Source organism: Nothobranchius furzeri, chromosome 15 (assembly GCF_043380555.1).
Source record: "Nothobranchius furzeri strain GRZ-AD chromosome 15, NfurGRZ-RIMD1, whole genome shotgun sequence".
Lineage (NCBI taxonomy): Eukaryota > Metazoa > Chordata > Actinopteri > Cyprinodontiformes > Nothobranchiidae > Nothobranchius > Nothobranchius furzeri.
The window spans coordinates 29725328-29736518 of NC_091755.1; the positions used below are offsets into that span (position 1 = coordinate 29725328).

General features: G+C 39.3%; 1 protein-coding gene across 1 annotated transcript; it reads left to right on the top strand.

The window, feature by feature from the left end:
- The first annotated feature begins 86 nt into the window (after positions 1–86).
- dffa (DNA fragmentation factor, alpha polypeptide) lies at positions 87–6246 on the top strand. Its single transcript, XM_015967628.3, has 6 exons — positions 87–274; positions 802–960; positions 1051–1205; positions 2610–2805; positions 4529–4656; positions 5575–6246. The coding sequence occupies exons 1-6, from the start codon at positions 181–183 to the stop codon at positions 5788–5790; spliced, it is 948 nt and encodes a 315-aa protein (XP_015823114.3). The 5' UTR covers positions 87–180; the 3' UTR covers positions 5791–6246.
- Positions 6247–11191: the final 4945 nt, after the last annotated feature.

An 11191-nucleotide genomic window follows, 5' to 3' on the forward strand; every position in this document is an offset into this window, starting at 1 on the left:
CCTCTTAAATAATAATAAAAACCAGAACGCGCATCTATCGTTTATCCGCTTGTGGTATTAAAACTACATATCCCAGCAGGCATAGCGCTTCACTGGCGGTTCAAGAAGAAGTGAAAAGTGAAGTGCTTTAGCACCGTGGCTTCTCAAAGTAATTGAAGATAGTGTAGTTAAATTAATATAATGACAGATGGGAAAGCGTGCAAAGTGTGCAATTTCACACGACAGACATCATATGGCGTTGCTGTTCCTTCGTTGGATGAGCTAAAGAAAAAAGGTGTGTTGACATGGCTTTTCTTTATATTCTTTGACAGAAAACTCCGATTTTGTATGTTTTCGTTTAGTTTCGGTGACCCATTTTGCCCATCTGAGCTCAGCTTGCTACTACAAACTCAAAACAGTGAAAACGAAAGAAACACGACTGCTGTAAACCAAAAGTGAGACCTTGGTGGGTTTTACCGCATGCCTCTGATAATCATGAACGGATTATGTACAGAAACAGTTCAGATTCCATCATGTTCAAACCTGCAGCTGCACACGTTTCTGAGCTTGCACATTCCTGGGATTACAGTCACCTTCACTGCAAACACGCAGCCTCTTTCTATCATATCATTAAATATTTGCCGACACCTGCTAAAGCTGTATGTATGAAATATTTAAATATCAAACCACTCAAAAAGAAAAATGAAATGTAAGATGTGACTTGACTTTTGACCTAAATGATTGTTCATCCGGTTTTTGTCGGATCTTTATATAAAAGTAAAGAGATCTCCAAGTTTAAAAGTATTTGTGTTTTTCCTCCAGGATGTGAGTTTCTCGGGTTCAGCCCCAGTGACCCAGTCACAGTGGTCCTAGAGCATGATGGGACGATAGTAGAGGACCAAGGTTATTTTTTGTGTTTACCATCAAACACAAAGTTCATGCTGCTGCACAACAATGAGACATGGGCTCCATCTCGCAAGAGTAAGCAGGACCATTTGTGCACATCTGGACTGATGGTTTTTGTAACAACAAAAAGTGTAATTGGGTTTTGATTCCTACTTCTCTTTAAAGTCGATGGTGGCACAGCTTGGATGGCGAGGGAGTCCATGCTGCTGGAGGCTGATACGGTTGATGCCTCCAGCGCTGCAGCACCGTGGGTGAATTTGGCCCAGCAGCTGAAGCAGGATCTCACCAGCATTATCCTCATGTCTGAGGCAGACCTCCAGGTACCAACATGTTTCCTGGTTTGATCTCCATTCTTTTGAAAAAGAAAAAGTTGTAAAAACACAGTTACATGAACATTTAAATCACATATGTCAGACACAAGGCCTGCGGGCCAGATGCGGCCCACGGAGCACTTTTATGTGGCCCGCGAGATATGGGAAATATCAAAAATATATTAAAACTGGCCCGCTGGCCGATTTTACCTCTAAGACCACAACTCCCATGATGCTTTGCAGCGTTAGCGCGGAGCCGACGCGCCCCCTCCTTTGTTTTTTTTTTTCCAGCGTCTGCTGTCGGTGTCTGCAGCTCCGCTGTCACGGACAAACTACACTCCTCTCACTCAGCGCCGAGTTCACTCAGCTATTTTCTGACGTTGAAGCCCAGAAACGGAGATTCTAGCCGCTCAGTAATGTGTTCACGACTGAAAGAGAAAGTTTTCAAACTAACGTCCAGACAGAGCTGATATAACTCCAGCGAACAGCGACACGCTCAAACCAGCATGACTCTGTGGCTGCTGTCGTGTTTCCTCCCCGACTCACAACAACGTGGTCAAGCTGCTCAGACATGTTCATCAGCACAAACCTATGTGAGCACCTGTTGTCATCTAATGTTGTCATTATTATGATGAAGATGAACAAAACAACAGGAGTCTCCTCCTCAGCTCAGATCAGCCCCATGATGCAGGTATCTGGCTGGAACAGGTGAGCATCACAGTAAACCAGTGGAGCAAACTGAGCTTTATATATGTTGATTTTATGCTCTTTTTCTGCTACAAAACATGAAAGTTAACAGGTGAGATGTTGCATTTTCATTTAAGATAAAATGATATTTTTATTTTGTTGTTGGCCCATGAGAAAAGATTTGACCTACAGTAAACAGGAAGTGGAAAGGCTGCAGATAGTTGAATAGAACAGAAAATCCCTTTATTGTTCCTCAGTGGGGAAAGCTAGACGTCACAGCAGCGATGACACTTATTACAGGAGAAAAAAAGGAGAATAAAAAATAAGAAAAATGAATAAACAAGAAAACATAAATCCTGAATAGATTTTAAAAATGCTGATTATACCACAAGTAATGAATACCACTGATGCCTTTTATTTAAAACGGACTTGCTCGTGTGTAATTTGGTTATTCTACATTCAGTGTTAATGCAGAAATAAGTTTGTTTCCAAATTTAAAGGTTCAAAATTGCATATATGTTGATAAAGAAAATGTGCAAATTTGACGTCACTTTTTCAAAAAATATTAAGTTTGGCCCTCGACTCCGTCCCAGAGTTTCATTTCGGCCCCGTGTGAGTTTGAGTTTGACACCCCTGGTTTAAATGGTTATAAATGATCATTTCACACAATTAAATGTGTTTATAGGGAGCTGCTTCATGTATGTGTTGTTTAATCTGTATTTCCAGTCTTTAGTGGATGCTCCTTGCTCTCAACTTGCCTCTGCTTTGGGCTTCCAAGACAAAAAGGCTGAAGAGCTCCAAGAGACACTGCAGAGGACTTTGGATCGAAAAGAGGAAGAGAGGCAGTCCAAAGCTCTGCTCCAGCTGTACGTCAAAGCTGTGGAGAAGGAAGACAGGCTGCAGGAAGGGCCGAGCCATCAAGGTATGACTGTTATTATGTGGTCATGTTTATTTAGTAGTACGCTTTAGAAAATAGTTATTGTAAAAATCTATTTTTTACCACAAATCCACAAAAGTTCTTACAGTCTTTGGCTTTGCTTTAAGACTCTTGTGTATTTTTTTAATGAAGACAATTGAACTATTTTTTTAAATGATTTTAGATACAGCCATTTTCTTAACAGAAACTTAATCTAGGATTTGTTTATTTTTTTTTTTTTTTTTAGTTTTCTGACTGAATCAGTAAAGAATCACAAGCTTATGTGGCTGTTGAATCTCTATAATAAAACTGTTCACTGTTATTTGCTGCTTTCGAAACATTTTTATTTACCGATTGTAATATTAATATGAAATTTAAAAATGTATTTCTGTAGAGATGCAACGATTTTGGTTTTGAGAGTTGAAGCAATTGCAGCGGTAGCAGATCTCCATTTATTTCAGAAAACTATAATAAAAAGGGTGTGTGTGTGTGTGTGTGTGTGTGTGTGTGTGTGTGTGTGTGTGTGTGTGTGTGTGTGTGTGTGTGTGTGTGTGTGTGTGTGTGTGTGTGTGTGTGTGTGTGTGTGTGTGTGTGTGTGTATGTGTGTGTACTACATGCTGAGGACCATTTTCCCTACAATTTGAAGACATTTTCAATTTTTTTGAGTCCTCACTTTTTTTAGAAGCTTACCAGTTGGTTTTAGATCTATGGTGTGAACTAAGTTTTAGTTAAGGTTGGGGTTAGGAGTAGATCAGCATTGGTCAGGGTTAGGGTTAGGGTATGGGTTAGGCACAGTGGAGTCACAAAAATGAATGGAAGTCAGTGGAGGGTCCTCCCTATGATAGAAAGACAGACGTGTGTGTGTGTGTGTGTGTGTGTGTGTGTGTGTGTGTGTGTGTGTGTGTGTGTGTGTGTGTGTGTGTGTGTGTGTGTGTGTGTGTGTTTCTGATTGGTCAATCATCAATTGGGCTATTTATGCTGAAAACTGCTAGCCTGGCAAGCCAGACTAAATAAATGTATTATTTAGTCTGGCCACGCTCCATTGACGGCTCTCGGTTGTGGGGCGGGTTCTACCGTTGTCTTTCAAATGATCTCCGCATTCCACTGGACAAAGAATGTGACATACTCTTGTTTCACTCTGTTGCATCATCCCACCCACCAGGCATATAGAGTGCTCTGATTGGCCCACAAAGCGGACAAAGCTCTGTGATTTGTTCACTAAGCAGATAGAGCACTATGATTGGCCCACGATTACGGACCAATCACAGCTCTTTATGTGTTTGAAATCCCTCTAGAGAGTTGTGATTGGCTAGCCAGAGTCCTGGTAGGAGCTGTTGAGGTTCCAATGGAGCATGCCTAGACCATTCTTTGCAAAGCAAGAATTTGGTCTAGTTCACTAGGCTAGAAAACTGCTCCAGGTAGAGGCAGAAATTAGGAGTAAAAATGTTTTTGTTTTATCTTAAAGTTATATTTATATTTCAAATTTAAATAAATGGATTAATCCAAAAAGGAATAAGATGTAACTTTTCATTTCAATGAAATATTAATTAGGTGAGATCATTCGCTGAATCGTATTGAACATATTTCACGCTTCATTGGTTTTTGGAGTGAACTGCAATTGCACCTTTTGGTCACTAGATGGAATCATTGTTGCTGCTCAGTAATCCCACAACTTTTACGGATTTACAATCATTAATCCCTGAGAGAAAACCTGTTTTCAATATGTCAGGTCCTGTCGACGTGGACGTGCCGGACGGAGTGGAAGTGGACTCTGTTTCTGGATTCATGTCCAGAACTCTGATGGTCCTGAAAGGGAAAACAAGCCCGGAGACCAGACTCTCCACCGAGGATTTGCAGGTGTTTCACTCATCAACGATCCTCGTCACCAATAATAAAGAAGTAGATGAAACTGATTTTAATAGATCTGAGCAGCAATCTTCTGTCAGGACTGGCCTATATTCCATAACGGTCTTACGTCGGTCCTGATGCGAGTCTTACGCTGTGGTTCTCGCCCTCTTCCCACCCCACAGCATCTTAACTGACGTGTTTACAACTAGAAGTACATCACTTCACACCGTTACCATTAAAATACACCCCAAGTGATCTCACACCCTCACCCTCACTTTATGTTTAAATCAATCCTTCAGCATTTCTGTTTGCAAAGACCAAATGTCAGAGTTCTCTTCTGGGTCTGGTTCTGTCAACACTCTTCTATGTACTCAAACACAAGTCGTTACCGGAACCCATCCGCTACCTGCAATTACCTCCAAGTCATTTCTGGTGCTGCTGCAGCCCAACCTGTGATTTAACACAATGTACATGCTTTTAGTTTTACTTGCAGATTTGACCAAAAGCATGATGGGAAATAGATGACTAATGGTCAGGAGTGAGTGACCCGCTGCAGCTCAAACAGGTTATTATCCACCAGGCGGTATGTCAGACGAGCGAACCGTACTTAACGCTGCCCCTGAACATTTCTGCACACACGCTGATGTGGTATGAGTGATCAGTTCTGTGTGTTTGGAGTGTGTTCACACCTGAGCTGTGCACTCGATATCAGACCACCTAACAAAATGTCAGCAAGTCGACGCGTAAATATGAGCTAACGCTGCAAATCACGACACATTTCAAGCTCCTTCTTCTGCAAAGCTCTGATTTATAATTTTCCAACGTTTTAGCATCAGTTTGGAACATGTTCCCCTACTTTTATGAGTCAGATGAAGTCTCACACGTCCCATGTTTCCAGGATTAAAAATATCTCATTTTTCTGCTTAGATGGTCATGTCGAAAGGACCGGAAGTCATGCGGCAGGTGCTGGGCTGGGACTCGGAGAGGACCACTGTGCTGCTGCAGGCCTGCAAAGCAGAACTGTCCACACGCCTGCAGCAGATTCAGGCCATGCAGTCCATCAGCAACACGCAGCTGGATGGCAGCAGACAGCCTAATGCAACAAACACAGAGGAGGCTGCTGAAACTCCAGGGAGCTCCTAGGCCAAGAGGCTTCACCTGAGCCGAGACTGATAAGAATTCATACTACCTGCCTCAGGGTCAGCAGAATGGGATTTGCTGTGTATTACTGCTGCTGTACATTCATTTTGAGATGTTGATATTTTTTTTAAAGCTGCAAAGCTTTTTGAGTGCTTCGAGACGAGGCAAGTTATAGAAATTTATTTCAAGCAAGATGATTTGAACCACTTGGATTGGTGTTCAGCGGGCTTTTATTTGATGTTTGTCGTCTACAGAAGAAAGAATTTATGTAAAACTTAAACCAGCAGGCAGAGAGTTCCGGTGTCCCTTAAGGTGTGAAACATAGCTTTTCTTGGTCCAAAGGTAACAACACTGCAGCCCAGGTTCTCCAGCAAATGCATTCCATCTTTCTTAAGCCAATTCTTTTTATCTAGGTGTGTCAAGTCACTGTTCAAAAATAAAAGTTGAAAATGTGATGTATCCAGGGTCTAATAATCATTTTTAGATGTGCAAACGTCTTATAGTGGAACGTTTGAAAATAGGTGAAAAAGATACCTTAGAGTAGCTGAAAGGGATTTTTGGATATCAAGCAAATGAGATGATTTGGTTTCTTTTGGGAATAATTTGCATGTGATATTAAACTCTAAATTATTCAGGATAGTTTAGGGAAAAGTGAAACATATAAATCAGATTCAAATATCTTATTTCCTGTAAACTTTAAACTCTTGGCAGTTTTCTGTTTCTAAACCGCTATAAACATATTTTTCTGCAGTGTCAATTAGAAAGAGGCACTGTTTTCATTCAAATGTTTCACAGATGCAAACCTCAGGGTGGAAGATGTGTGACTAATAAGGACTTTTGGAAAAAACTCAAAAAAAAAAAACAAGTCACAGCAGGATAATGCTGTTTCTGCACGAGTTCTCTTTAAAACCATCTCTTACATCCCATTATAAAAGTTATGCATCGGTCTGGTGGCTGTGTGATGTCAGACTGATGTGTGCAGGTCCGTGTGACTCACACACGAGGTAGCTTTCTTACACTCTTGAACAAATCAACACAAATGATGGTCTTAAAGAGACAATGTGTCGTTTTTACCATTGATTTCTGAAAAAATCCATCAAAAGCTCGAAAAGTGGTTGCAGTAACCACATTTTACCACAGGATGTCATTTTTACTTCATTTCGACATAGTGCAACTTTAAAATGGGCTTTTCAGTGTTAGGCTTGTTAGCCATTTGTATTTTGTATCCAGTAAGCATGATTACCCAGAGTTTTGTTTTTTTAAGTCAAATTTCTGCCCAGATCCAACAAAAGTAGTGTTAAACTGGTTCAGAAGGTAGGCATTGTGATTAAAAGGTGTTTCTGTCACATGCCAACTGATCAAAGAGGCATTTTTTTTGTAATAAAATAGTCTCTGGTGCTTTTACAGGTCTGAATCTTTCTCCTTCCTACGCCAGTTTGTGCATGAGTGACAGAATAGCAGACACACAAGCTCTGAGCCTCATTGGCGACATGGGGCTGCTGGGTATTTTCAACCGCTGGCTAATGGGATTCGTGGTGTGCTTATCTCCTGTGGAATTGGCCCCATCTTGGCTGAACACTTAGAGTGAAACCACATCGGAGCAGTGAGCTGTGCCGTCGTATGTCACGCTTTCTGTAAGAAGCAGATGATGACTTAACGTGGCTCGGGTTAGATGTACGGGCTCGCTCTGTGAGCAACCAGGTGACCTCAGGACTGGAAGTGTTTACCCCTCCTTTCCACCAGAGCCGTCAGCAGCAAGTTACTGCCTTCCCACGAGACGCGAAGCAGCAGGGGAGCAGCTGTCACTGACAGAGCATGAAGTCACGCGACATTAGCAAAATCACGCGTGACTTCGTCAGTAAACACAACGGCCGTGTTCGAGTTGAGCTGCGCCTCGCCTGGAAAACAGACGAGAGCAAACGGAAGCAGCAGGGGGAGTGGCTGAAAGCCGGCATTTAAGTCGGACACAATTTCCTGCATGTGTAGCTCGCGGGTGACGATGGCTGAAGATATCGTGTTAGCGTTCACACTTGTTTAATTTTCAATTTTAATTCTGGTGCCTGTTAGCAGCTGAAACATATCCTCACGTGCTTGTGGATATCATATATTGTATATGAAGACATGACTGTAATAATAAGTAAAGGTTACCAGCTGTAGGTTTAGTGTGCTCATAGGAAACGTGACAAAAGAACACAAAACACATTTCTCTTTAAGGCCTATATAGTTGTCATCATCAACATAACATGACTTACAGAATACATGTGACCAACTAACATTTCATGTTCTACCACCGGATGTTTGGATCAAAATATGAACCAATCAGATCTTAGATCAGGTGAGAGCCAGGCGTTTCCCGTCATCCCCTAGGTTTTGCAGCCGAGGGAGAGCAACTGCAGCGCCTTGCTCCAAAACCTGCGGCCGCCTAGATCTCACGAGGTTATCGTTGCCTACGTATGCATGACGTCAGAGCAAGTCGGCGTCAAGTCGGACACAAATCTAACCGGCATGCACTGCTCGCCGATCACCGCTGGTCTAATCTGCGCATAACTGGCTCATCTCGAACACAGCCAACAACAAGCAGGAGAAAACTACAACATGGCTCACATAACTCACCATCTTCCCAGCTAACAGGGAACGTTCCCATAACTTTCGCTAACATTCTTTAAAAGTTTTTTTAATGTTAGTACATAACGTTGCTAAAGTAATGTTTTCAAAATGTTCTTTGAACGTTATTAATGTTGCTGTAACGTTGATAGAAAATGTTCTTAGAAGATTGTTATAAGAACGTTGTAACAACATTATTTCTGCATGATGAAAGTTCTCATAACGGTGATAGGAAACGTTTTTATAACAATGTTCTCTGAACGTGTATATAATGTTTTTGTGATTGATCAAAGTTCTCAAAATGCTGAAAGAAAACATTCCTAGAACCATGTTCTTGTAACGTCTTTACAACGTTATTTATGGTTGATGAAAGTTCTAACAATGTTTGTTAGAAAACATTCTTTGAACCACATTATTGGAACGTCTTAACAACGTTATTCATGACTGATGAAAGTTCTCATTATGTTGTTTGAAAACATTCATAGAACCTTATACTCGGAACGTTTTCACAACATTATCTGTGATAGATGAAAGTTCTCACAATGTTGCTGGAAAACATTTTCAGAACCACATTCTTATAATGTCTTTACAACGTTATTCATGATTGATGGAAGTTGTCATTACGTTGTTAGAGAACAATTTTAGAACCACATTCTCGGAACATGGTAACAACGTTATTTATGATTGATGAAAGTTCTCTTAGTGTTGTTAGAAAACATTCTTAGAACCACGTTCTTATAATGTCTGTACAACGTTATTCATGATTGATGGAAGTTGTCATTACGTTGTTAGAGAACAATTTTAGAACCACATTCTCGGAACATGGTAACAACGTTATTTATGATTGATGAAAGTTCTCTTAGTGTTGTTAGAAAACATTCTTAGAACCACGTTCTTATAATGTCTGTACAACGTTATTCATGATTGATGAAAGTTCTCATAATGTTGATAGAGAACATTTTTAGAACCACATTCTCGGAACATGGTAACAACGTTATTTATGACTGATTAAAGTTCTCTTAGTGTTGTTAGAAAACATTCTTAGAACCACGTTCTTATAATGTCTTTACAACGTTATTCATGATTGACGAAAGTTCTAATAATGTTGATAGAGAACATTTTTAGAACCAGATTCTCGGAACATGGTAACAACATTATTTATGATTGATGCAAGTTCTCTTAGTGTTGTTAGAAAACATTCTTAGAACCACGTTCTTATAATGTCTTTACAACGTTATTCATGATTGACGAAAGTTCTAATAATGTTGATAGAGAACATTTTTAGAATCACATTCTCGGAAGATGGTAAAAACGTTATTTATGATTGATTAAAGTTCTCTTAGTGTTGTTAGAAAACATTCTTAGAACCACATTCTTATAATGTCTGTACAACGTTATTCATGATTGATGAAAGTTCTCATAACGTTGTTAGAGAACATTTTTAGAACCAGATTCTCGGAACATGGTAACAACGTTATTTATGATTGATGAAAGTTCTCTTAGTGTTGTTAGAAAACATTCTTAGAACCACGTTCTTATTATGTATTTACAACATTATTCATGATTGACGAAAGTCCTAATAATGTTGATAGAGAACATTTTTAGAACCACATTCTCGGAACATGGTAACAACGTTATTTATGATTGATTAAAGTTCTCTTAGTGTTGTTAGAAAACATTCTTAGACCCACGTTCTTATAATGTCTGTACAACGTTATTCATGATTGACGAAAGTTCTAATAATGTTGATAGAGAACATTTTTAGAACCACATTTTCGGAACATGGTAACAACGTTATTTATGATAGATTAAAGTTCTCTTAGTGTTGTTAGAAAACATTCTTAGAACCACGTTCTTATAATGTCTGTACAACGTTATTCATGATTGATGAAAGTTCTCATAACGTTGTTAGAGAACATTTTTAGAACCAGATTCTCGGAACACGGTCACAACGTTATTTATGATTGATGAAAGTTCTCTAAGTGTTGTTAGAAAACATTCTTAGAACCACGTTCTTATAATGTCTGTAAAACGTTATTCATGATTGATGAAAGTTCTCATAACGTTGTTAGAGAACATTTTAAGAACCCCTTTCTCGGAACATGGTAACAACGTTATTTATGACTGATGAAAGTTCTCTTAGTGTTGCTAGAAAACATTCTTAGAACCATGTTCTTATAATGTCTTTACAACTTTATTCATGATTGATGAAAGTTCTCATAACGTTGTTAGAGAACATTTTTAGAACCAGATTCTCGGAACATGGTCACAACGTTATTTATGATTGATGAAAGTTCTCTAAGTGTTGTTAGAAAACATTCTTAGAACCACGTTCTTATAATGTATTTACAACGTTATTCATGATTGACAAAAGTTCTAATAATGTTGATAGACAACATTTTTAGAACCACATTCTCGGAACATGGTAACAACGTTATTTATGATTGATTAAAGTTCTCTTAGTGTTGTTAGAAAACATTCTTAGAACCACGTTCTTACAATGTCTGTACAACGTTATTCATGATTGATGAAAGTTCTCATAACGTTGTTAGAGAACATTTTTAGAACCAGATTCTCGGAACACGGTCACAACGTTATTTATGATTGATGAAATTTCTCTAAGTGTTGTTAGAAAACATTCTTAGAACCACGTTCTTATAATGTCTGTAAAACGTTATTCATGATTAATGAAAGTTCTCATAACGTTGTTAGAGAACATTTTAAGAACCCCTTTCTCGGAACATGGTAACAACGTTATTTATGACTGATGAAAGTTCCCTTAGTGTTGCTAGAAAACATT

What these genes read in the sequence shown, in the direction of transcription:
- dffa (XM_015967628.3), top strand. Translation starts at nt 181, where the DNA reads ATGACAGATGGGAAAGCGTGCAAAGTGTGCAATTTCACACGACAGACA. An exon ending in ATGGGCTCCATCTCGCAAGA is followed by an intron (nt 961 to 1,050) that starts GTAAGCAGGACC and finishes TTCTCTTTAAAG; the next exon opens with TCGATGGTGGCACAGCTTGG. An exon ending in TGTCTGAGGCAGACCTCCAG is followed by an intron (nt 1,206 to 2,609) that starts GTACCAACATGT and finishes CTGTATTTCCAG; the next exon opens with TCTTTAGTGGATGCTCCTTG.